Raw genomic sequence first — 23,634 nt, forward strand, 5'->3', positions numbered from 1 at the left:
ATCATCCAAGAGTATAGTCTCAAGGATTGGGTTTCACCTCTTCCTTTCAACGTTTATTCTACTTGATCTGTTAGTGTTCCTTTGATTTTTTTGGCATCAAGCAACTGTTTGTAAGGCTGTCACCTGGTCTACGTTTCACACATTTTCTAAGTTCTAGCCAGTGGATGTTGTTGCTTCATCTGATGCCAGCTTTGGGCATAAGGTCTTTCAGGCATCTTTTTGAGTTGTAGGCAATCTCCGGTTTTCTGGGGCCTGTTAGTGTTTGGCTGCTATATTGCCCACCTCATAATTGCACTGCTTTTGGATGTTCTGAAGGTGAAAGACTTCCGGGTTCCCTCAATAGATGAGAAAAAATTTGGATTGTGTGGTCATTTTTTTTTTTTTAATCCATTAAAGTGGAGTTCCGGGCACAAAATCGATCTTTTTTTGTTGTGCCCGTCCGCTTGTTCTCATTCACCTGAAAAGGAATTGGATAGTTAGGTTTTTTTTTTTTTTTACTCACCTTGTAATTGGAGATCGAATATACTCACCTATTCTTCACTTCCTCCCTCTGCGCCGCGGCTCCGCCGTCACTTCCTGGCTTGCACTGATTCCTGGGAGCTGAACGTCATCGCTCCCAGGAATCAATGCGACGGCATCGGCCCCGCTCATCACTTCCGGGGCGATGCCGCATTCCGGAAGTGACGAGAGGGGCCGGTGCAGGCGCATTCTGGGAGAAGAGGACGCGGAAGAAGACGCAGAAGAGGATCGCGACGGCTTCAGCTGCCCACAAGAGAGATGGCAACGCTGTGGAAGAAATTTTATAAGTGAGTATTTCTTCTGGCAGGTAAGTGCGAACCGGGACAGATCAGAGGCTAGCCATTGTGGAATGTACTAGCCCTGACTGTCCCGGGGGTATGTTCACTGAAAATTTTTTTCTGTGCCCGGAACTCCGCTTTAAGCGATGCAGGTCCCTTTCTTCTGTGAATCCACTGTCCCCTATATGGAAAAACATACTCTAAAAATGGAATGATGAAAAAAGATCAGCATGGCCCCTGGCTGACCATGACCCTGCTTAACCACTTGCCGATGGCCCTTTAGCCGAATGACAGCTACCGCGCAGTCGTCCAGTTTAAACCAGTCTATCCTATTGGCGTCCCCCCAGAACCACGCCCCCGCACACCCCCTGTGGCACGCATCAGGCGCACTCTGTGATCGCTGTGGCCTTCAGACACAGCTGATCACAGATTGGGGTGAAGGGACAATCACAGTGGCCCTTTACAGAGTGATCAGCTGTGTCCAATCACAGCTGATCACAATGTAAACACACTTGTCGGTTATCGGCATTCCTTTCCTTGTGCTGTCACATCGTGGGGAGAGGAGAGCTGGTAACTGGCCAGTGTGAAAGGGACATCTACATTGATAATAAGGGCACTGATCATCAGTATCCTGATAATCAGTGCAGCCCCAACAGTGCCCATTAGTGCTCCCAATCAGTGTCGCCTATCAATGCTGCTTATCAATGCCCTTCAGTGCCCCTTATCAGTGCCCCTTATCAGTGCCCATCAGTGCTGCATATCAATGCAGCCTCATCAGTGCCTCCTCATCAGTGCCCATCAGTGCCTCCTCATCAGTGCCTATTGGTTCAGCCTATAAGTGCCCATCAGTGCAGCCTCATCAATGCACATCAGTGAAGGAGAAATCATACCTGTTTGCAAAATTTTATAACAGAAACTATGAAAAATGTTTTTTTTTTTTACCAAAATGATTGGTCTTTTTTTGTTTGTTTAACAAAAAAATAAAAAAACCCAGTGGTGATTAAATATCACCAAAAGAAAGCTCTATTTGTGGGAAAATAATGATAAAAATGTTATATGGGTACAGTGTTTCATAACCGCGCAATTGTCATTCAAAGTGCGACAGCATTAAAAGTTGAAAATTGGCCTGGGCAGGAAGGCGGTGAGAAAGCCCTGTAGGCAAGTGGTTAAACACAATATCATTCAAACAGAATTAATTGACAGGAGCATTTTGCTTGTGATTGATTTTCTTCTAATATGTTTCCTTTATGGGATTGTAAAACCCATCTGAAGCAAAAAAAAGCCTCTCAAGCCAGTCTCTTAGGCGTACTTTGTACAATTTCCTTTAGGTATAGTATAACAAACTTAAATAATTAATTCAACCTATATAAAATCGGATAGGCCCTTGTGCTACACTGTGGCTAGTAGATCTAGAGGAGGTTGTACAATTAGATTGTAAAGTGTACAAGGTGTGATCATTTAGTTCCCGGAATGCCTGTGGCATAGCATTATGGTGATGGATCACACAGCCGTTCGAGCGTGTTCTGACATGCTCTAACTTGCACTCACCTGGGTCGCAGACCAGTTGACTTAAGCCCCATACACACGATCAGTTTATCGAACGATCTGTCGTCCGTTTTTTGTGGCATGCTAGTCTGATGTGGAAAGTGAAGAGGTTATTTTCATAGGAATTTTCCCGTATGACAGAATTCTACTTCAGAAGTGATGTCATGTGTTGGATTGTTTTGTATGTGTTCTTTCGTCTCTGAGCATGCCTAGTCTTGCTCTCACGATTGTTTTCCGTCAAAAACTGTACTAATTAAACGAAAATCGGACGTTGTGTTGACGGATGGCAAAAATTATATAGCCTGCACATCAGGATTTTTTCGGCCGAAAAGTCGGGAGTCGGCTGTCGAAAGCACCATACTAACAATCCGAAAATCGGCAGATCGGTCGTCGGACGAAATTTCCCTTCAGATTTTCTTATCGTGTGTACGGGCCTTAAACTGGAGTTCCACCCTAAAATTAAACTTACCTCCATCTTCTCGCTCCAGGTCACCTGAAAAACAAATGGATAATCGCAATTTTTTTTTTTTTTTACTTACCTCGTTTAGAAGAAAATATACTCACCTTACTTCCTCTTCCTCCCCTCGGCGGCCACGGTGGTTCGTCACTTCCTGGCTTTGCAATGATTCCTGGGAGCTGAACGTCATCGCTCCCAGGAATCAATGCTCCTGCACCGGCCCCGACGTCAGTTCCGGTGCAGGCGCCGTCATACCTTGCTAAACAGCTTCTGGGCATGCCCAGAAGCTGTACAGGGATGACGCTGCCACGGCGGGGCCGGTGCAGTGCATTGTGGGACCGAAGAAGACGGAAGAGGACACAGAAGAGGATCACGCTGGCTTCAAGCTGCCCACACCTGAGATGGCAGCGCTGGACAATACATTTTCAAGGTAAGTATTTCTTGCAGGTAAGTGCAACCCGGGACAGTTTAGAGGCTATCCATTGTGGAATGCACTAGCCCTGACTGTCCCGGGGGTATTTTTACTTAAAAAAATGTCCCAGGGTGGAACTCCGCTTTAAGTCTTTATGGAGTAGTAGAAGAAATAATGGGGGTGTGTGTTGGGCTGTTGGTGGAAAATGAGTGGCAGAACCTGAGTGGAAGAACCTGGAGCAGCGGATTAACATCAAATTTTGCGTGAAAAATTGCCAAAAGTGCGACTGAAACTAGCTCTGTTACAACAGGCTTATGGCAAACATTCCATGAAGAAATCAAATGTTTATGAATGGCATAGGCCAGTGATGGCCAACCTTGGCACCCCAGATGTTTTGGAACTACATTTCCCATGATGCTCATGCACTCTGCAGTGTAGTTGAGCATCATGGAAAATGTAGTTCCAAAACATCTGGGGTGCCAAGGTTCGCCATCACTGGCATAGGCGGTTTAAGGAGGGACGGGAAGATGTCCACAATAACACAAGAAGTGGGCATCCAAAGGACAGATGCAAGTGTGGACAGAGTGCGAACCCTCGTACGCTAATGCTGGAGTGTTATTTGATCACAAGGTGATCGTTCACTGTGTGTTCCTAGAACATGGTACAACGGTCAATCAACATTGTTACTTGGAAATTCTGAAAAGGTTGCGGAAATTTGTTCCGAGGAAAAGACTGGAACTCTGGCCTCAACAAGTGAATTCTCCACCACGACAATGCTCCTGCACAAACATTCTGGGAACGTGACCATACCTATTCCAATCTGGTTGTACAAAAATTATGTGCTAAGAGGACAAGCCTAAAAAACCCAATCACTTTGTATCCAATGGCACAGGCCCTTGTACTATTTGCTTATTGGTTAGTCTAAATGAGATATTTAGATTGCATAGTGTATGGTCAGCCTAAAGCCCCGTACACACGTACCGATCGTCGGCCGAACGATCGGCCGTCTTTTGTCCAGGGCTGTCGGTGTCTGTTGAAAAGTGCAAAAGACTGCACAAGAATTTTGTCCGCCGACTACAGCCGACTGCAGAAGTGATGTCATGTGATGGTTAACTTTCCCTGTGTTTTTCCTTTTCTGAGCATGCCCAGTCTTGCAAATCAGCGGTCTGTCGGCCGAATTCTGTACTGACTGGCGAACAATCGGCCGTTCTGGTGTCGGCATACAAAAATTTTAATGCTTGCATGACAGATTCTTTTCGGCCGAATGTGCGCTGTCGGCTTTTGGAGGCATCATACTAACAAGCCTACAATCGGCAGATCGGTCGTCGCCCGAAGCTTTTCGGCCGACGATCGGTACGTGTGTACGGGGCTTAAGACACAATGTCAAGAAGATTGTCTAATATTCATTACATTGCATTACATGTCCTTTATTTGTACTTAGAGGTCATACATTCGATTCCACATACTCCCTGTGATAAGAGTCTCTGTCAGCTTAAGACTTCACCAGGGAAACAAAATCTCAAAGTGTTGCTTTTCCTTCATCTTCCCGTATCCATCGGAAGAAAACCACTTCTGTTTCTTAAAGGAACTGAGACGCTGGGTTGCCATGGTTATGCTAGATATTGGGAGCCTGGATGTAATGATGCTGCTGTGTGCAGAACAGTCTTTTGGCTGATTTACCTGGGATCTGCTGCATCCCCGGGAAGCCTGATCTGCTCATCCGTCAGGTCACCAGCGCCGCTGCCTGTTGTACCTCATTACTCCAGGGAATGGAGTGTTTGCACGCAGTTATTTGAAGATTCTATGAGCTGTCACTACAATCCCTTGGTGAAACCGGCTGAAAGAACAAACGTGGAAATTCATTTTACAAGTTCTGAGTTTTACATGTTTAAAGGAGATCCTCCAAATACAACATGCTGCACATGTTTAACTTAAAATTACATTTAATAAGTAACAAAGGTACACTCCACTAAAACATCAACATCTTGTGTTTAAAGTGACCCTGTCAAAAAATAAAATGAAGGGAGGCACCCTGTAAAACAGATGTGTCAAACACAAGGGCCACAAGCCAAATCAGGCCCTCCAGGCCCCCCCCCCCTTATGCAGCCATGGAGAGACTCGTCTCTGCCCTCCTGTCTCAGCAGGCAGCAACAGAGAGGAGGATAGAACTCCCCCTACAGATCCTGTGCCTCTCTGTGCAGCCCCAGCACCCCCTTGTCGCTGCCTCCCCTGGTCTAACTATTCACAAGACTTCAGCTCTCCTCTGGTCCTCCTCCAGACCCTGGACTTTCTGCTTCCAAGCTCTGCCCCCAGCTTCTTCCTAGAAGCAGCACAAGGTAAGAGGGGTGCACTGTGATGTAAGGGAGGGTCGGGACTCTTGACATCTGATGTAAGAGGGGTGGGGTGCTCTGGACACCTAGTCTTACAGATGCAACCGTCCTTTGAGGGACAACCATAATGCTGATGCGGCCCACAATGAAATAGAGTTTGACACCCCTGCTGTAAAAGATGAATAGAAATATATTTTATGCAGGCAGGAAGTTACATTTTTGCCAACTTAAGGCTGGGTTCACACATGCTGCAGCCGCAGCTCACAGCAGGAGGTCCAGGTATGGGGCAGTGGACAGTGTCAGTAGGGCAGGGGACAGTGTCAGAAGGGCAGGGGACAGTGTCAGAAGGGCAGGGGACAGTGTCAGTAGGGCAGGGGACAGTGTCAGTAGGGCAGGGGACAATGTCAGTAGAGCAGTGGACAATGTCAGTAGAGCAGTGGACAATGTCAGAAGGACAGTGGACAGTGTCAGTAGAGCAGTGGACAATGTCAGAAGGACAGTGGACAATGTCAGTAGAGCAGTGGACAATGTCAGAAGGACAGTGGACAGTGTCAGTAGAGCAGTGGATGGTGTCAGGAGTTTTTTTTACTTTTATGTATTTATTTTTTACAATTTAATTTGTTTTTAATTTTTTCCCAATGCTTTTTGGGGAGAGGGGGTTGAGACAGTGTCAGTGTTGGCAGGGCAGGGGAGAATGGTGACAGGAGTTTTTTATTTTATATATTTTTTTCACAATTTAATTTTTTATGAGTTTGTTACAATTTAATATTTTTATTGCAATTTTTTATCAGCCCTGTTGGTGGGCTTTGGTGAGATATCAGGGGTCTAAACAGACCCCTGACATCTCACCTTTGAGACAGAGAAAGGGATTAAGCACACAGATTCCCCAATCCCTTTCTCCGCAGCCTCATCATTGAAGATGAAAGGACAAGAGACAGAGGCTCCTGTTTGTTCATAAACTGAAGCAGAGTAAACATAGTTTACTCTGCTCAGTTGACACAGGAAACAGGAGCGATTGGTAGCGATTGATTGCTCAATGTGTCAAACTGAAAAAAGGAAGGGGCTGGTAAACTACATGTTCACTGGCCCCTTCCTCTGCTCTCCCCCAGCAGCTGGCGGAAGAGGAGAGGAGGGAAGTGGGCTGGGGGGGATGAAGGGGGGCGGGGGAGGAGGACAGGGGGCCATAGGAGCACAAAAGGGGGAGGGCAGAGGAGGAAGATGAGGACACAGAGGGGGACCTGGAGAAGGAGGACATCAAGCTGGAGGAGCACACGGGAGGCGGAGGAGGAGCACACAGGGAACAGCCAGGGATCAGTGCAGTGGGAGGGACAGCTGTGAGAACCGCTCTCCCTGCATGGCTTTTCAGCTGACAGCCATGGGAGGGAGAGGAGGAGAAGTAGCTATCAGCTGAAAATCCATGCAGGGAGATCGGTGCTCACAGCTGTCCATGGGCGTCCGCATGGGGGGGGGGGCAAGAGGGGGCAAGTGCCCCCCTGGAATCTCAACTTCCCCTTTAAAGTGGTTGTTAAGCCACTTTATACTACCTGTTCTGATCTGTTTAATAATCTTGTGTCCCGTGCCCATGTGTCTGTGTATGTGTTTAAAAAAAATAAGCCATTCTTTACCAGTTTTCAGAGCGCCGATCGCCACTCACTTCCCCGCTGACGTCAGTCGGGAGGGAAGGGGGAGGGGAGGAGGAGAGGCCGAGAGGAGGAGAGAGGTGGCGGGTCACGTGAGTGTCGATCAGAGCTCTGAAAACTGGTAAAGAGCGGCTTATTTTTCCCCTTTAAAAATAAATTATCGCGAGTCGCGGCTTACGTGGTGACTGACATCATCAGCTGCGTGGACCACTGTCCTCAGCCCTAGTGCTATCATTCTAGGAGAGGGGGAGCCTGGGGCAAGAAAATTGAGGAGATTTGTGGCCCCGTGCACAGAGGCACAGCACGTACTGACGTCACGTGCATGCATGCGCCGCCTGCACAAACCCAAAAAAGAGAGGATCAGCTTTGCTTTTGCATCAGGATTCTCAAACCTTTGAATACCTGCGCTTTATGTGATAATGAATAAGCCCCTCCCCTTCATGACATTGCTGAAAAGGGGCGGAGCATGGCTGACCTTAAAATGATGCCCCCTCCTGAAAAAAGTTCTGTGGACGCCCATGCAGCTGTCCCTCCGGCTGCTTCGGCTGTGAATCAGGAGACCATCCCTGTGTACAGTGTGGGTCACAGTGGGCCACAGTGGGTTGTTTTTTTGGCGGATCTGAACGGTCCCCCCATGCATTCCTATGGGGCATCGGATGTCAGCAGAGACATGTCCGCTGACATCCGACCTGATCCGTCAAATCTGGACGGATGGAAACCCTATTTTCCATCCGTCCAGTGGATCGGATCGGATGGGATAGGATGAGAACGGACTGACGGTCCGTTCCCTTCCGATTTCCCCCATAGAGATGCATGGGGAACTGACAGCTGTGTCTCCGCACACCGTGCAGCGACACAGCTGTCATCCTTCTGCTCAGCGGGGGATCGGCGGATCGATCCCCCGCTGAGAAAAGCGGAGTCCGTTTGACGGACACAGTGTGTGAAAGAGCCCTTAAGCTGGAAACAGGCTATCCAACACATCCAGAAATGTTAGTTGGTGGCTGTGACCAGAGCGCTTTTCTCACCGCCCACTGGACAGGTATTACTATTCTTCTTTGCAGGATGCCCTTGTTTTATATGGTAACGTTTTGTATAAATTGTCAGCACTATATAAATACCAATGATAATTAAATAATGTCTACTCTCTTCTTGCCTGAATGACCTTGTATCTAAGCTTATGAAAATGTTCTCTGGTCCCAAGATCAGCTGCAAATCTCAGGAAGAATGGCTACACTGTGCAGAACTGGAGTCCTCTGAAATCCTGGAGCCTGCCATATGCAACATACTGGTTTTAACAATAGTGGTGTGATGGGCCTGTACTCAGCAAAAACGATTAGGAGCCCCCTAGTCTCTCAAATTGTCAATTCCTCTAATGACACAGAATACTAATTACTCATAAATAGCTACATACACCGATCACTTATAACATTATGACCACTGACAGGTAAAGGTAATATTTCGTTACAATGGCATCTGAAAATTGGTGGGATATATTAGGCAGCAAGTGAACACGTTTTCCATGGAGTTGATGTGGTGAAAGCAGAAAAAAATGGGCATCCCAGTTTGTTGTGTATGGGGCTGTGAAGCCCATGGTGACCCGTGTCCACTGCCAAAAGCTTCTACAATGGTCACATGAACATCAGAACTGGACTACGGGGAGATAGAAGAAGGTGGCCTGGTCTGATGAATCACATTTTCTTTTACATCATGTAGATGGCCAGGTGTGTGTGCGTCACATACCTGGGGAAGAGATGGTACCAGGATGAAGTATAAGAAGACGGCAGAGGCAGTGGGACACTTTGGGAAATGTTTTCCTGGGAAACCTTGGGTCCTGCCATTCCTGTGGATGTTACTTTGGTGTCCATGCCTCCATGGGTCAGGACTGTTTTAGAAAATGGGGGCCATACTCAATATTAGGAGGGTGGTCATAACGTTATGGATGATCAGTGTATATAAAGAAAACTTTTAACTTATTTTTAAGTTACACAAGGGCCCATTTACACAAGATTTTGGTAATGCTGGTGCTGGGATCCCCTCTCACTGTCACATAGACATCAACGCTGATTATTTATAGGACAGGTGAGGAGTGGGTGGCTATCTTTCTGATGACCTAAGGCGGTTGTAAACCACTGGACTTTTTTTTTTTTTTATCTTCCTACCCTGCAAGGTAAAGGCATAATGTGCTAGTATGCCTCGCATACTAGCACATTATGTAAAACTTACCTTAAAACAAAGCTGTTTCAGCGCTTCAGGAACCACTCATCTTCAACCTGTCTTGTTTCCGGGTTCACGAAATCCAGCTCTGTGACTGACCAGAGCCACAATGAGCCGTCGGATACAGCACAGGGCTCTGAAGGAACAGCACGAGTGTTGCGCCAGTGATGTCACTGGCTGCATGAACGGTAAATATCTCCTAAACTGTGCACGTTTAGGAGATATTTACACTACCTGTAGGTAAGCGTTATTATAGGCTTACCTTACCTACAGGTAAAAGTTAAGGCACTTTTCCACTGCAAGTACCGGCTCGGGTCTACTTGGCCCTGCTTGGCCCTGTTTGGTTTTCCACTGCATGGTACCGCATGGTACGGTGTTGGAACGGTTCGGTACGGTTTGGTATGGTTTGCTTTTCCACTAAAGTAGTACTAAAGTTAAGTGGGTGGGATAACAATGATTCTCTGACCAATCAGTGGCTGGTAGTGACTGCATGCAAAGGATTGTGGGATATGGTACCGGTATGGTACCTCTTGGAACCACAATCGAGGTGGTACTGTTTAAGAGAGCCGTACCGTTCGGTTCCATGCAGTGGAAAAGCGCCGCCGTACCGTACCGTACCAAACCGTTCCTACACTATACCATGCGGTACCAGCAGTGGAAAAGCACAAAAGCGAGCCGAACCGTTCGGTTCCATGCAGTGGAAAAGCACCATTAGTTATGGAAGTTTACTTCCTCTTTAATTCCCTGCTTGACCAACACATGCAGCATGCGTATCCCATTTCCTCTTGATGCTATATCTATTCGTCATCTCTCTCTCCCCCTATCTAATCTATCCAGCCTACCCAGAGGCGTAACTAGAACCTTCAGGGCCCTGGTGCAAGAAACCATGAAGGGCCCCCCGGACCCCTGGCCGGGGCCCTTCCCTTCAAGCCTGGGGCTCTTCCCACTGATCCTGGGGCCCTTTACTCTCATTTCGGGGCCCTTTCACAAGTTCTGCACTGGGCCCCCCTCCTGCCATCTTGGGGCCTCCCAATGGTGGTGGAATGCCAGGGCCCCGGTCGCAGATTTGACCTTTGCGATCCTGGAAGTTCACCCACTGGTGTCAGTAGTTTTTATTTTTTGGTATTTTAATTGTATTATTTTTTATCATTTTATTTTATTTTTTTTACAATGTCACTGACTATGACTCTGTCCATTCAGAAAAGGAAGGAGCTGGTAGATGACATATTTACCGACCCCTTCCTGGTTATCTATTGTGAACCATCCCCTTCAGCAGCCAGCAGGAGAGGGGAGGGAGCACAGTGGGGGGGGGGGGGCATCACAGTAGGGGCGGGGGACCAGGGAAGCACACAGGGGCCCAAAGACAGCAGAAAACAAGTGAAGTGGATAGGAGGAGTGGTGGGGGCAGCATACAGAGTAACCAATCTCCTCCATTTTCCTTCTGCAGCTACAGGAGGAAAAAGGAGGACAGTGATTCCTCTACATGCTGCCCCCGCCGCCCCTCCTATCCAGGTGTACAGGGGAGCTGCATGGGCCCCCTGGAGCTTGGGGCCCGGTTGCGATTGCAACCCCTGCAACCCCTGTAGTTACGCCCCTGAGCCTACCTCTCTCAACTCTCTTATAGGTCAGGTGAGGAGTGGGTTATTGTCTTCATGATGTCCCAGTGGTGCTCCAAAATCTAAGGGGTGATTGCAATGAGGGCAGTGAGCATTTCCTTCATTCCCTGCTTCACCAACACATGCAGAATGATTCTCCCATTTTCTGTGAAGGTTTTATGTCTGGATATAGTTGAATGTTATGGATCTAGCCAGTTTATACCAGCGAAACAGGGTTCCTCCAGATATTTCTTGGGGTTCATTGAGCTGTGGTTGACTTCTGATCAGGTATAACAGCACTTGCCAGAACCAGCGGCATGACAGCAATGATATTGCTAGCTGTATGCAAGGCTTTTATCCTCAGAAAATAGGTGCAGGAACTTACAGTTGAGATGACAGGTATACGCCACTCAGTCTTTACAAATAAGAAACAGACTAAGAGGAGCTGTGGCTGTTCGCATGTATTTGCACACCCAGAGATTACCTGTGGTTAGGGATTGATGAAAGACTCTGGACGCAGCCAGATACAGTGCCTTGCGAAAGTATTCAGCCCCCTTGAACTTTTCGACCTTTTGCCACATTTCAGGCTTCAAACATAAAGATATAAAACTGTAATTTTTTGTGAAGAATCAACAACAAGAGGGACACAGTCATGAAGTGGAACGAAATTTATTGGATATTTCAAACTTTTTTAACAAATAAAAAACTGAAAAATTGGGCGTGCAAAATTATTCAGCCCCCTTAAGTTAATAGTTTGTAGTGCCACCTTTTGCTGCGATTATAGCTGTAAGTCGCTTGGGGTATGTCTCAGTTTTGCACATCGAGAGACTGAAATTTTTTCCCATTCCTCCTTGCAAAACAGCTCGAGCTCAGTGAGGTTGGATGGAGAGTGTTTGTGAACAGCAGTTTTCAGTTCTTTCCACAGATTCTCGATTGGATTCAGGTCTGGACTTTGACTTGGCCATTCTAACACCTGGATATGTTTATTTGTAAAACAATTCCATTGTAGATTTTGCTTTATGTTTTGGATCATTGTCTTGTTGAAAGACAAATCTCCGTCCCAGTCTCAGGTCTTTTGCAGACTCCATCAGGTTTTCTTCCAGAATGGTCCTGTATTTGGCTCCATCCATCTTCCTATCAATTTTAACCATCTTCCCTGTCCCTGCTAAAGAAAAGCAGGCCCAAACCATGATGCTGCCACCACCATGTTTGACAGTGGGGATGGTGTGTTCAGGGTGATGAGCTGTGTTGCTTTTACGCCAAACATAACATTTTGCATTGTTGCCAAAAAGTTTGATTTTGGTTTCATCTGACCAGAGCACCTTCTTCCACATGTTTGGTGTGTGTCCCAGGTGGCTTGTGGCAAACTTTAACCACTTACCTACAGTGCACTTTCACCCCCTTCCTGCCCAGACCGATTTTCAGCTTTCAGCGCTCTCACACTTTGACTGAGAATTACTCAGTCATGCAACACTGTACCCATTCAAAAATTGTGTCCTTTTTTTCACACAAATAGAGCTTTCTTTTGATGGTATTTAATCACTACTGGGTTTTTTATTTTTTGTGCTATAAATAAAAAAAGACTGAAAATATTGTGAAAAAACGCATTTTTCTTTGTTTCTGTCATAAAATTTTGCAAATTAGTAATTTTTCTTCACAAATTTTGGCCAAAATTTATACTGCTACTTATCTTTGGTAAAAATAACCCAAGTAAGTGTATATTATTTGGTCTTTGTGAAAGTTATAGAGTCCACAAGCTATGGTGCGAATCATTGAAAATTGATCACACTTGATCACACCTGATGTACTGAAGGCCTATCTCATTTCTTGAGACACTAAAAAGTCAGGAAAGTACAAATACCCCCCAAATGACCCCTTTTTGGAAAGTAGACATTCCAAGGTATTTAATAAGGGGCATGGTGAGTTTTTTGAAGTTGTCATTTTTTCCCACAATGCTTTGCAAAATGAAGATTTTTTTTTTTATTTTATTTTTTTTTACAAATTGCCGTATTAACAGGTTATTTCTCTCACACAGCACATGTATACTTGCAACTACACCCCAAAACACATTCTACTACTCCTTCTGAGTATGGCGATACCACATGTGTGAGACTTTTTCACAGCCTGGCCACATACAGAGGCCTAACATCCAACCAGCACCGTCCGGCATTCTAGGAGCACAAATTTCACATATAATTTCCTGACAACCTATCGTACTTTTGAAGGCCCTGGAGCACCAGGACAATGGAAACCCCTATAAAATGACCCCATTTTGGAAAGCAAACACCCCAACGTATAATTTTTGAGGCATAATGAGTCTTTTGAATATGTCATTTTTTTCCACAAGTTTTTGGAAAATGTGGAAAGAAAATGAAAACACATTTTTTTTTACACAAAGCTGTCCATTTATGCAATATTTCTAACACATAGCATGTATATAGCAAAAATTGCACCCCAAAATACATTCTGCTATTCCTCCTGAGTATGGCGATACCACATGTGTAACACTTTTTCACAGCCTGGCCACATACATAGGCCTAACATCCAAGTAGCGCTTTACACAAAGTTGTCCATTTATCCACTTTAAGACTGGGCCTATTTTTGACACTTGGTGTTTACAAGCTAAAATCATTTTTTTGCTAGAAAACTACTTGGAACCCCCAAACATTATATATTTTTTTTTAGCAGAGACCCTAGAGAATAAAATGGAGATCGTTGCAATATTTTTTATCACACCATATTTGCGCAGCAGTCTTCCAAATGCGATTTTTTTGAAAAAAAATCACTTTTTTGATCTAAAAAATAAGAAAACAGTAAATTTAGCAAATTTTTTTTCCATAATGTGAACGATAATGTTACGCCGAGTAATTAGATACCCAACATGTCATGCTTCAAAATTGCGCATGCTCACAGAATGGCGCCAAACATTGGTACTTAAAAATCCCCATAGGCAACATTTTAAAAATTTCTGCAGGTTACTAGCTTAGAGTTACAGAAGAGGTCTAGGGCTTAAATTATTGCTCTCGCTCTAACGATCGCGGCGATACCTCACATGTATGGTTTGAACACCGTTTACATATGTGGGCGGGACTTGCGTATGGTTTGCTTCTGCGCGCGAGCTAACGGGGACAGGGCGCTTTAATTTTTTTTTTTTTTTTTTTTTTCCTATTTATTTTATTTATTATTTTTTTATTTTTACACAGTTTAAAAAAAAAAAATGTTTTGATAATTTTTATTCCTATTACAAGGAATGTAAACATCCCTTGTAATAGAAATAGGCATGACAGGTCCTCTTTATTGTGAGATCTGGGGTCAAAAAGACCTCACACCTCACAACTACACTAAAAAAGAAAAAAAAAAAAAAAAATTGTTGAAAGAGGAAAAAAAAAAAAGCAAAAAAAAAAAGCGGCCCTTTAAACCGGTTGCTAGGCAACGTCTTTTGACGTAGCTCCGGTCCTCCAAGACCATAGAGTTGAGTGAGGGCCATCTTGCCCTCACTCGACTTCCTGTCTCTGAGGATCCGGGACCGGATAGTTTTCCCCGCTGCCGGCGGGTCCGGTAAGCTGGGAAAACGTCTGGGACGCGGCAGGAGGGGGGGGGGCACCTCTTCCCCTGCACCGTAAGGGTAATTCCGCGGCGAATCCGCCACTGGGACCACCCTTATCTGAAAGCCGACCGCCCGCCGTTTCAAAAAATACCGGGGTTATGGGGGCTATCTGCTGCCATAACCCCAGTATTTAGCTTTTAATGGCCGACGTATATAGTCGTTAGGCGGTCAGTAAGTGATTGCATGTATATGGCAAACAGGTGACGATGACTGATGGGGTGACAGGTGACGATGACTGATGGGGTGACAGGTGACGATGACGGATGGGGTGACAGGTGATGATGACTGATGGGGTGACAGGTGATGATGATTGATGAGGTGACAGGTGACGATGATTGATGAGGTGACAGATGACAATCACTGACCGGGTGACATGTGACGATGATTGATGGGGTGACAAGTGACGATCACTGATGGGGTGTCAAGTGACGATGATTGATAGGGTGACAGATGACGGTGACTGATGGGGTGACAGGTGACGATGACTGATGGGGTGACAGGTGACGGTGACTGATGGGGTGACAGGTTACGATGACTGATGGGGTGACAGATGACGATGACTGATGGGGTGACAGGTGACGGTGATTGATGGGGTGACAGGTGACGGGGCGATGGTCACTGATGGGTGACAGGTGACGGGCGATGGTGCACGGCGGTACTGTTGGCAGTCTCTGGTGACCGGTGAACTTTAGGCTACATTCACATGTGAGCGTAGCGATCGCGGGCAGAATCACTGCGATTCTGCCCGCGATCCAGAAATCATTGCAAATGGCGGGACGCCTGTGCGTTGCCCGCTGTGCGATGTTTCCGCCTGCCGAATCGCGGTAACATCACGCAAACAACGCATCACGCCCCAAAGAAACTCTTGTACTTTTTTGGGCGTCATGCGATGTTTGCGCGATGTTACTGCGATTCGGCAGGCGGAAATGGCGGCAACATCGCACAGCGTTTGGGGTGCTATTGCAAATCACGGGCAACGCACAGGGGTCCCGCAATTTGCAATGATTTCCGGATCGCGGGCAGAATCGTGGTGATTTTGCCCGCGAACGCTGCGCTCACATGTGAACGTTATGGGTGTCAATTTCTGGGCACTGATGAGGTGACTGTTGGGTGACAGGTGACATTGGGGGGGGCTGGGGACTGTGTGGGGACCTTTATTAGTGTGATTTTACTTTTTACATGTGTACAGAGCAGTAACTCACTATTTCTAGCTCTTCTCCCCTCACACTGGAAACTGTATGAGGAGAGAAGAGCTAGTAACAGTCAGTTACTGCTCTGTGTTTACATTTTGTGATCGGCTGTGAATGGATTCACAGCCGATCACATAGTAAACAGTCACTGTCAGTGACTGTTTACTACTGCCGGTGACAGCTGTGTTCCTACGGAACACAGTGCCACCGACATGACCGCGCTGCGCGCTCCCGATCGCGCATGCGCGGTCATCTCCCGGCCGCCTCCATTGTGATCGGCTGTGTCATTGGAACACAGCCGATCACGTGGGAAACAGCCACGCCTATTGGCTGTTTCCCCCCTGCCGGTGACCGGCTGTGTCCCGGGGACACACCGACACCGGCAGTGCACGGCGGCGCGCCCGCGATCGCGCGCCTGCCGTGCTTGAATGGGCGGACGTCATATGACGTCCGCCCAGGATAATAGCCGCACCGTCCCGCCGTCATATGACGGCGGGCGGGCGGTAAGTGGTTAAACAACACTATTTATAGATATCTTTAAGAAATGGCTTTCTTCTTGCCACGCTTCCATAAAGGCCAGTATATGACTGATAGTTGTCCTATGGACAGAGTCTCCCACCTCAGCTGTAGATCTCTGCAGTTCATCCAGAGTGATCATGGGTCTCTTGGCTGCATCTCTGATCAGTCTTCTCCTTGTATGAGCTGAAAGTTTAGAGGGACGGCCAGGTCTTCGTAGATTTGCAGTGGTCTGATACTCCTTCCATTTCAATATTATCGCTTGCACAGTGCTCCTTGGGATGTTTAAAGCTTGGGAAATCTTTTTGTATCCAAATCCGGTTTTAAACTTCTCCACAACAGTATCTCGGACCTGCTTGGTGTGTTCCTTGTTCTTCATGATGTTCTCTGCGCTTTAAACGGACCTCTGAGACTATCACAGTGCAGGTGCATTTATACGGAGACTTGATTACACACAGGTGGATTCTATTTATCATCATTAGTCATTTAGGTCAACATTGGATCATTCAGAGATTCTCACTGAAATTCTGGAGAGAGTTTGCTGCACTGAAAGTAAAGGGGCTGAATAATTTTGCACACCCAATTTTTCAGTTTTTTATTTGTTAACAAAGTTTGAAATATCCAATAAATTTCTTTCCACTTCATGATTGTGTCCCACTTGTTGTTGATTCTTCACAAAAAATTACAGTTTTATATCTTTATGTTTGAAGCCTGAAATGTGGCAAAAGGTCGCAAAGTTCAAGGGGGCCGAATACTTTCGCAAGGCACTGTATGTCCAGGGTCGCCATCCACCCATAACCACATGTAACCGCTGAATGTGCGGATACATTCAAACAGCACATAGCTTCTCATTACTTTGTACAGACTGAGCGGCTGCCGCTGTTCACATATACAGTACCTGTCATCCCAGACACAAGAATCCACTGATTGCCCATGTGAAGGAGGCTTGACAATTGTTCCAGTACAAGAGCCCTGCTGTCTATGTCATATCAATTTATATATTATCTCTCTCCCTAATAATTTATCTCTCTATTCTCTTTTCCTTTCTATTTTTCTTACTTTATCTTTCTTTTTTCTCTATCTACAGGATCTAACCCTCAAAATTGTTCCTGCACACGGCTTCTTTGCTGACTATGACATACTTACTGTATGTATCTCTTACCCTGTCTAACCTATCTCTCTATCCCAGCCTTTTTAACCAGGGTGCCCATGCACCCTGGGGTGCCTAGAGATTTCTTCAGGGGTGTCTTGGGAAAATGCCCCAAAATTGTATACAAGCCGGTGGGTGGATGAAACCTGCCTTTTAGTTACCCAAAGCCACAGGTTTTCATTGTACACCATTACAACCTTTTAGCTACCAACCTCCTAACAACCAAGGGCATCATCAGTTGATAAGGAGGATGTCAGTTGCCTGTATATCATCCTTGTTTGACCCTCCCTTGACTCTCTCCACCAGCTTTTGGGGTATCATTAGCTAAGTGATAGAGAAAAAGTGAGGAAGAAGAGAAACACTGGAACACTAGTCAGGACCAGTTTGAAAAAGTGTATTTGCTCAGGAAGAATAAATCACCTTTACCGTTGGGTGTTCTACATGTATTTATTTTGCTGCATTATGTAAAAGGATCAGAATAGTTTTTTATTTTAGAATAGGGTGCCTTGAGATTTTCCGTAATTTTAAAGGGCGCCTTGACTGAAAAAAGGTTGAGAAACACCATTCTATCCTTTTCCTCTCCTATTATCTCTTTTATTTATGTTTATCCTATATTTTCTTTCTATTTTTCTGTCTCTTTAATTTATCTATCCTTCTATTTTTCTGTCTCTTTAATTTATCTTTCTATACTTTCTTTCTATTTTTCTGTCTCTCTAATGTATCTATCTTTCTTTAAAAATTGTTTCTATAACCACTTGCCGACCGCCGCACGACTATATACGGCGGCGGTCAGCCCCTTACAGGCAGAGTGACGTATCGGTACGTCACTAGCCCGGGAGGGTCTGGGGAGCGAGCGCGTGGTCACGCACCCCCCCCCCCCCCCCCCGCGTGTGACCAGCGGACCCGATGTCCGCCGGTCACTCTGCGATCGTCGGGGACGAGGGAGAAAGGCAGGCAGCTTGTCAATTCTCCCTGTGTAGAGACACTGATCATACGGATCTACTATGTAGAACCGTTGATCAGTGTAACTACACCTCAAGCCACAGCCAATCACAGTTAGAATCACGCCCCTAGGGACACACACAGCCCCTCCCGCTCAAATAAAATTAACCCCTTCACTGCCAGTGTATTTTTACAGTAACAGTGCATATGTATAGCACTGATTACTGTAGAAATGTCACTGGTAACCCCAAAAGTGTCAAAAATATCAGTCAAGGGTCCGATCTGTCCGCCGCAATGTCGCAGTACCGCAAAAAAAATCGCAGATCGCCGCCATTACGCGTTAAAAAAAAAAACAACAAAAATGACAGAAATCTTTCCCTTTGTTAGTAAACGCGATAATTTTTGCGCAAACCAATCAAAATACGCTTTTTGCGATTTTTTTTTACCAAACATATGTAGCATAAAACAAATTGGCCGAAAATGTTAAAAAATTTTGATTTTTACTTTTTTTTTTTTTGGGGAATTTCATATAAAAAAATGTGAAAAATATTGTTATTTTTGCAAAATTGACGCTCTTTTTTTGTTTATAGCGCGTGATCAAAAAATCGCACAGGTGATCAAATACCACCAAAAGAAAGCTCTGTTTGTGGGAAAAAAAGGACGTCAAATTCGTTTAGGTACAGCGTCGCACGACCGCGCAATTGTCCGTTAAAGTCACGCAGTGCCGAATCGCAAAATACCCCCTGGTCAGGAAGGGGGTAAAATCTTCCGGGGCTTACGTGGTTAAAGGGGCTCTTCTCTCTAATTATAGCATACCTACTGTATGAATGTAGCACTGCCCCCTGGGCACCTTCTGGATTGCCCTGGGTTACCCTTAGCAACTGATAGCAGACAAATTGCATTTTAAGTCCTTGGCTCAGTCAATAAACAGTCCAGGGGATGTTGGTTTTTGTGTTTTATTTAAAGACTTGGGATGGGAGAAGGGTTGAGTGGGATACTCCAACTTAAACTATGCACAATCCTGAGGACAACTATCTGCATTGTGTGCGGCAAGGCCACTGCTTCACCTTGCCACTGAAGTGAAGATTATAATATGAACTCTTGTTTAGATTACTCTTCAGGGTCTAACTTGGCATCCCCTTTTCTCACTTGCTGTGTGTGTGCTGACCTCCTTTCCGCTGACACTCTACCGGAGTGGTCCCCTTCCTGGGCAGACCCCTGGCATGCTTCCCAGTACTCACGGACACTGTTCTTCCCAAGGTTGCTCTGCCTCTAACTCCCTTGTCAGCATCCACTGGACCTCCCTGCTCAGTACCACACTTCTGGTCCACAAGGCCGACCGCCTGTTACCACCTTCCTCAGCAACAGGAGGAGACACAGCCGTCACCCTCCTCCTGGGACCTGGCTTCCCGCCCAAAGACACCCTTTCACATGTGCCCGTGGCTTTTATAACATATCCCAGGATGCACCACTGTTGTGCCAACCCACTGGGACAGTCACAAAAGCCTGTTTGTCACTGGCTGGGTTTCCTCCACTTTCCAACAGGCTCCCCTATTGGATACAGTGGGGACACTCCCTCACTCAGCCCAGATAAATCACACATGGACACATGCTACAGACAAAACTAACAATCAGGCTCCCCTGATAAGCAGAAGGAGCTGCTAAGCTTTTATCCACCTAGCACCTAACTAGGAGGGTGCTACATGTATCATCTCTTTTCTGGATCTCAATTCTATTTTCTCTCTTATTTATAGCTACATCATATTCAAACAGAATTTTCTTTCCTTTTCTTCTCTCTAATCTATTTATCCTTAAAGCAGAGTTCCAGCCTGGGTGAAAAAAAAATTAAAGTCAGCAGCTACAAATACCGTAGTTGCTGACTGTCCAGGGAGCCCGCGATGTCTGAACCCGTCTATTGGTTCTAAGTGCAGGTGTCGGCATCTTTACTAAGGGAAACAGGAAGTGAAGCTATGCGGTTTCACAGCCTGTTTCCTACTGTGGATGCGTGAGGCATGCAACGCTTTCTGAAAGGTCCCGTCGTCGGCAACGGTGGGAAGGAGGAGGGCACGACAAAACCACGGAAGTGATGTACCTCGCCATGGTGACATGGGACGAAAGTCCCGAAGAAAACATACCAAAAAGGTATAAAAGAAAAAATATATATCTAAAAAACGAGGGGGGGGGGGGGGTTGGGTTTGTTTATTGCTTCAAACAGAGTTCAATTTTTGCCTGGAACTCTGCTTTTAAAAAAAGTTCTTGCACAGCAGCATTTTGCTGATTATGGCATATCTTTTTATCATCTCTCTCCTTGTCTAAGCTATATCCCTCGCCTTTCTATATCTCTATCCAATCATCTCTTTCATTTCTCTTTAGTTTTCTTCTCTCGCTCCCTCTCACCTACAGTGGGGATCGAAAGTTTGGGCACCCCAGGTAAAAATTTGTATTAATGTGCATAAAGAAGCCAAGGAAAGATGGAAAAATCTCCAAAAGGCATCAAATTACAGATTAGACATTCGTATAATATGTCAACAAAAGTTAGATTTTATTTCCATCATTTACACTTTCAAAATAACAGAAAACAAAAAAATGGCGTCTGCAAAAGTTTGGGCACCCTGCAAAGGTAATATCTTGTACTGCCCCCTTTGGCACAGCTTGTAAATGCTTTTTGTAGTCAGCCAAGAGTCTTTCAATTCTTGTTTGAGGTATCTTTGCCAATTCTTCCTTACAAAAGTCTTCCAGTTCTTTGAGATTTCTGGGCTGTCTGTCACGCACTGCTCTTTTAAGGTCTATCCATAGATTTTCAATTATGTTGAGGTCAGGAGATTGTGAAGGCCATGGCAAAACCTTCAGTTTACGCCTCTTGATGTAATCCCCTGTGGATTTTGAGGTGTGTTTAGGATCATTATCCATTTGTAGAAGCCATCCTCTCTTTAACTTCAGCTTTTTCAAAGATGGCATCAAGTTACCATCCAAAATTTGCTGAAATTTTATTGAATCAATTTTTCCATCTACTCTGGAAATGTTCCCTGTGCCACTGGCTGCAATACAACCCCAAAGCATGATTGATCCACCCCCATGCTTAACAGTTGGACAGAGGTTCTTTTCATTAAATTCTGTGCCCCTTCTTCTCCAAACGTACCTTTGCTCATTCCCGGCCAAAAAGTTTGATTTTAACCTCATCGGTCCACAGAACTTGTTTCCAAAATGCATCAGGCTTGTCTATATGTTCATTTGCAAAGTTCAAACGCTGATTTTTGTGGTGAGGACGTAGAAGAGATTTTCTTCTGATGACTCTTCCATGAAGACCATATTTGTACAAGTATCTCTTTATAGTGGAATAGTGTACCACAACTCCAGTGTCTGCCAGATCTTTCTGGAGGGATCGTGCAGTCAAACGTGGGTTTTGAATTGTTTTTCTCACAATCCTGCGAGCTGTTCTGTCTGATATTTTTCTTGGTCTTTCAGATCTTGCTTTAACTTCCACTGTTCCTGATGACTGCCATTTCTTAATTACATTCTGAACAGAGGATATTGACATCTGAAAATGCTTTGCTATCTTTTTATAGCCTTCTCCAGCTTTGTGAGCGTCAACTATTTTCAGTTTTCTAGACAACTGCCTTAGAAGATCCCATGGTGCTGATTGTTGGGGCAAGGTCAGATGAGTCTGGGCATTTAAAACCTTTTTCGATTGACATCACCTGGTCTTCCCAGACAATGATTGAGAACAATCCATGACAGGTCTCAGCCTTGCAAAGGGGGCAGTGCATGCTATAAATTCTGTAGGGTGCCCAAACTTTTGCAGACGCCATTTCTTTGTTTTCTGTAATTTTGAAAGTGTCAATGATGGAAATAAAATCTAACTTTTGTTGACATATTATAAGAATGTCTAATCTGTAATTTGATGCCTTTTGGAGATTTTTCCATCTTTCCTTGGCTTCTTTATGCGCATTAATACAAATTTTACCTGGGGTGCCCAAACTTTTGATCACCACTGTATCTATCCTACCTCTCTCTCTTTTATTTACATCCTATTGTTTTCTCTCTTTTCCTTTTCTCACTTACTCCATTATCTATCTATCTATCTATCTATCTATCTATCTATCTATCTATCTATCTATCTATCTATCTATCTATCTATCTATCTATCTATCTATCTATCTATCTATCTATCTATCTATCTATCTATCTATCTATCTATCTATCTATCTATCTATCTATCTATCTATCTATCTATCTATCTATCTATCTATCTATCTATCTATCTATCTATCTATCTATCTATCTATCTATCTATCTATCTATCTATCTATCTATCTATCGAGATTCGATGCATTTTCTATTCCTCTGCAGCCCATGGATTAGCAAAGAAGACGTGCGCTGTCTATGAATAATCATTGTAGCCCCCATCTGTTTATTACTCTGTTTTTCCTTACACCCCTCTATACATGTGCGATCGCCTGCCTCCGCAATCGTTTTCATCCCACACAAGTCTGCGGAGTGCTGTTGTCACCTGTCCATGATTTTGTGCCCGTGTATGTGGACCCCCTTAAGTGCCCCCCTCCAGCGCCCCCCTTCCCAGCCCAGGCTGCACCAAATCTTTTCAGGAGACACCAGGCAGAGAGAAGGCGAGAGGCTGGTAACCAGCAGGACAGGTAGGTGCAGTAAGGAGGGGGTTGCTGGGTCACAGGAGGGCAGTGGAGGTAAGATGTACAGATGTGTTGGTTGGTGGGGGGGAGGAGAGGATGGGCTGGGAGGATGCTGGAAGATGAGAGCAGAGCTTTGTGTACCTGCCCAGGAGAAGAGCTGCAAGAATAAATCTCCAGCTTTGCACCAGGTACCTTTACCCCTTGCATTTATACCACCAGTCTGTGTGTGCATGGCATCCCCTGTGGCATCCCTGGTCTGTCTGTCCCCTCTCATCAGACTCCCTCATGCAATTGATTGGAGTGCCATCCTTGCTGTCCTGATTGCTATATTTCATATCAGTCTGACAAGTACTATTAAATCACCCAGGGACCGTCAGTGCCACAGATGCTTTGGTGTTTTGAAATATGTTATTTTCCTTGACTTATATGTGTGTGACAGCTTGCACTGAGTATAGATCATACAGCATAATGATTCCATAGCAGCCTTATCACTATAGGGAATGTGTGTGTGTGAGAGGGGGTGTTCAATATTGAACCATCTGCCAATGTATTATAGATGACAACTCAGTATATTTTAGCCAATGCGTAAAAAA

General features: G+C 45.2%; 1 protein-coding gene across 3 annotated transcripts in view; it reads left to right on the plus strand.

The window, feature by feature from the left end:
- Positions 1-23,634, plus strand: part of C1QTNF4 (C1q and TNF related 4) — a gene marked incomplete at its 5' end in the record, with an annotated part of 99,404 nt that overhangs the window by 47,178 nt on the left and 28,592 nt on the right. The window contains one exon of one of the 3 annotated variants that reach the window (XM_082269811.1): positions 22,930-23,047. The exons of the other annotated variants lie outside the window; for them this stretch is intronic. Coding sequence (XP_082125937.1) covers positions 22,930-23,047 — 118 coding nt within the window. Of the gene's footprint in view, positions 1-22,929; positions 23,048-23,634 lie in introns of those variants that run through there. 3 annotated transcript variants of the gene reach the window in all.

The sequence above is a fragment of the Pelophylax lessonae genome (assembly GCF_965119305.1).
Source record: "Pelophylax lessonae genome assembly, chromosome: 10".
NCBI classification, from domain to species: domain Eukaryota; kingdom Metazoa; phylum Chordata; class Amphibia; order Anura; family Ranidae; genus Pelophylax; species Pelophylax lessonae.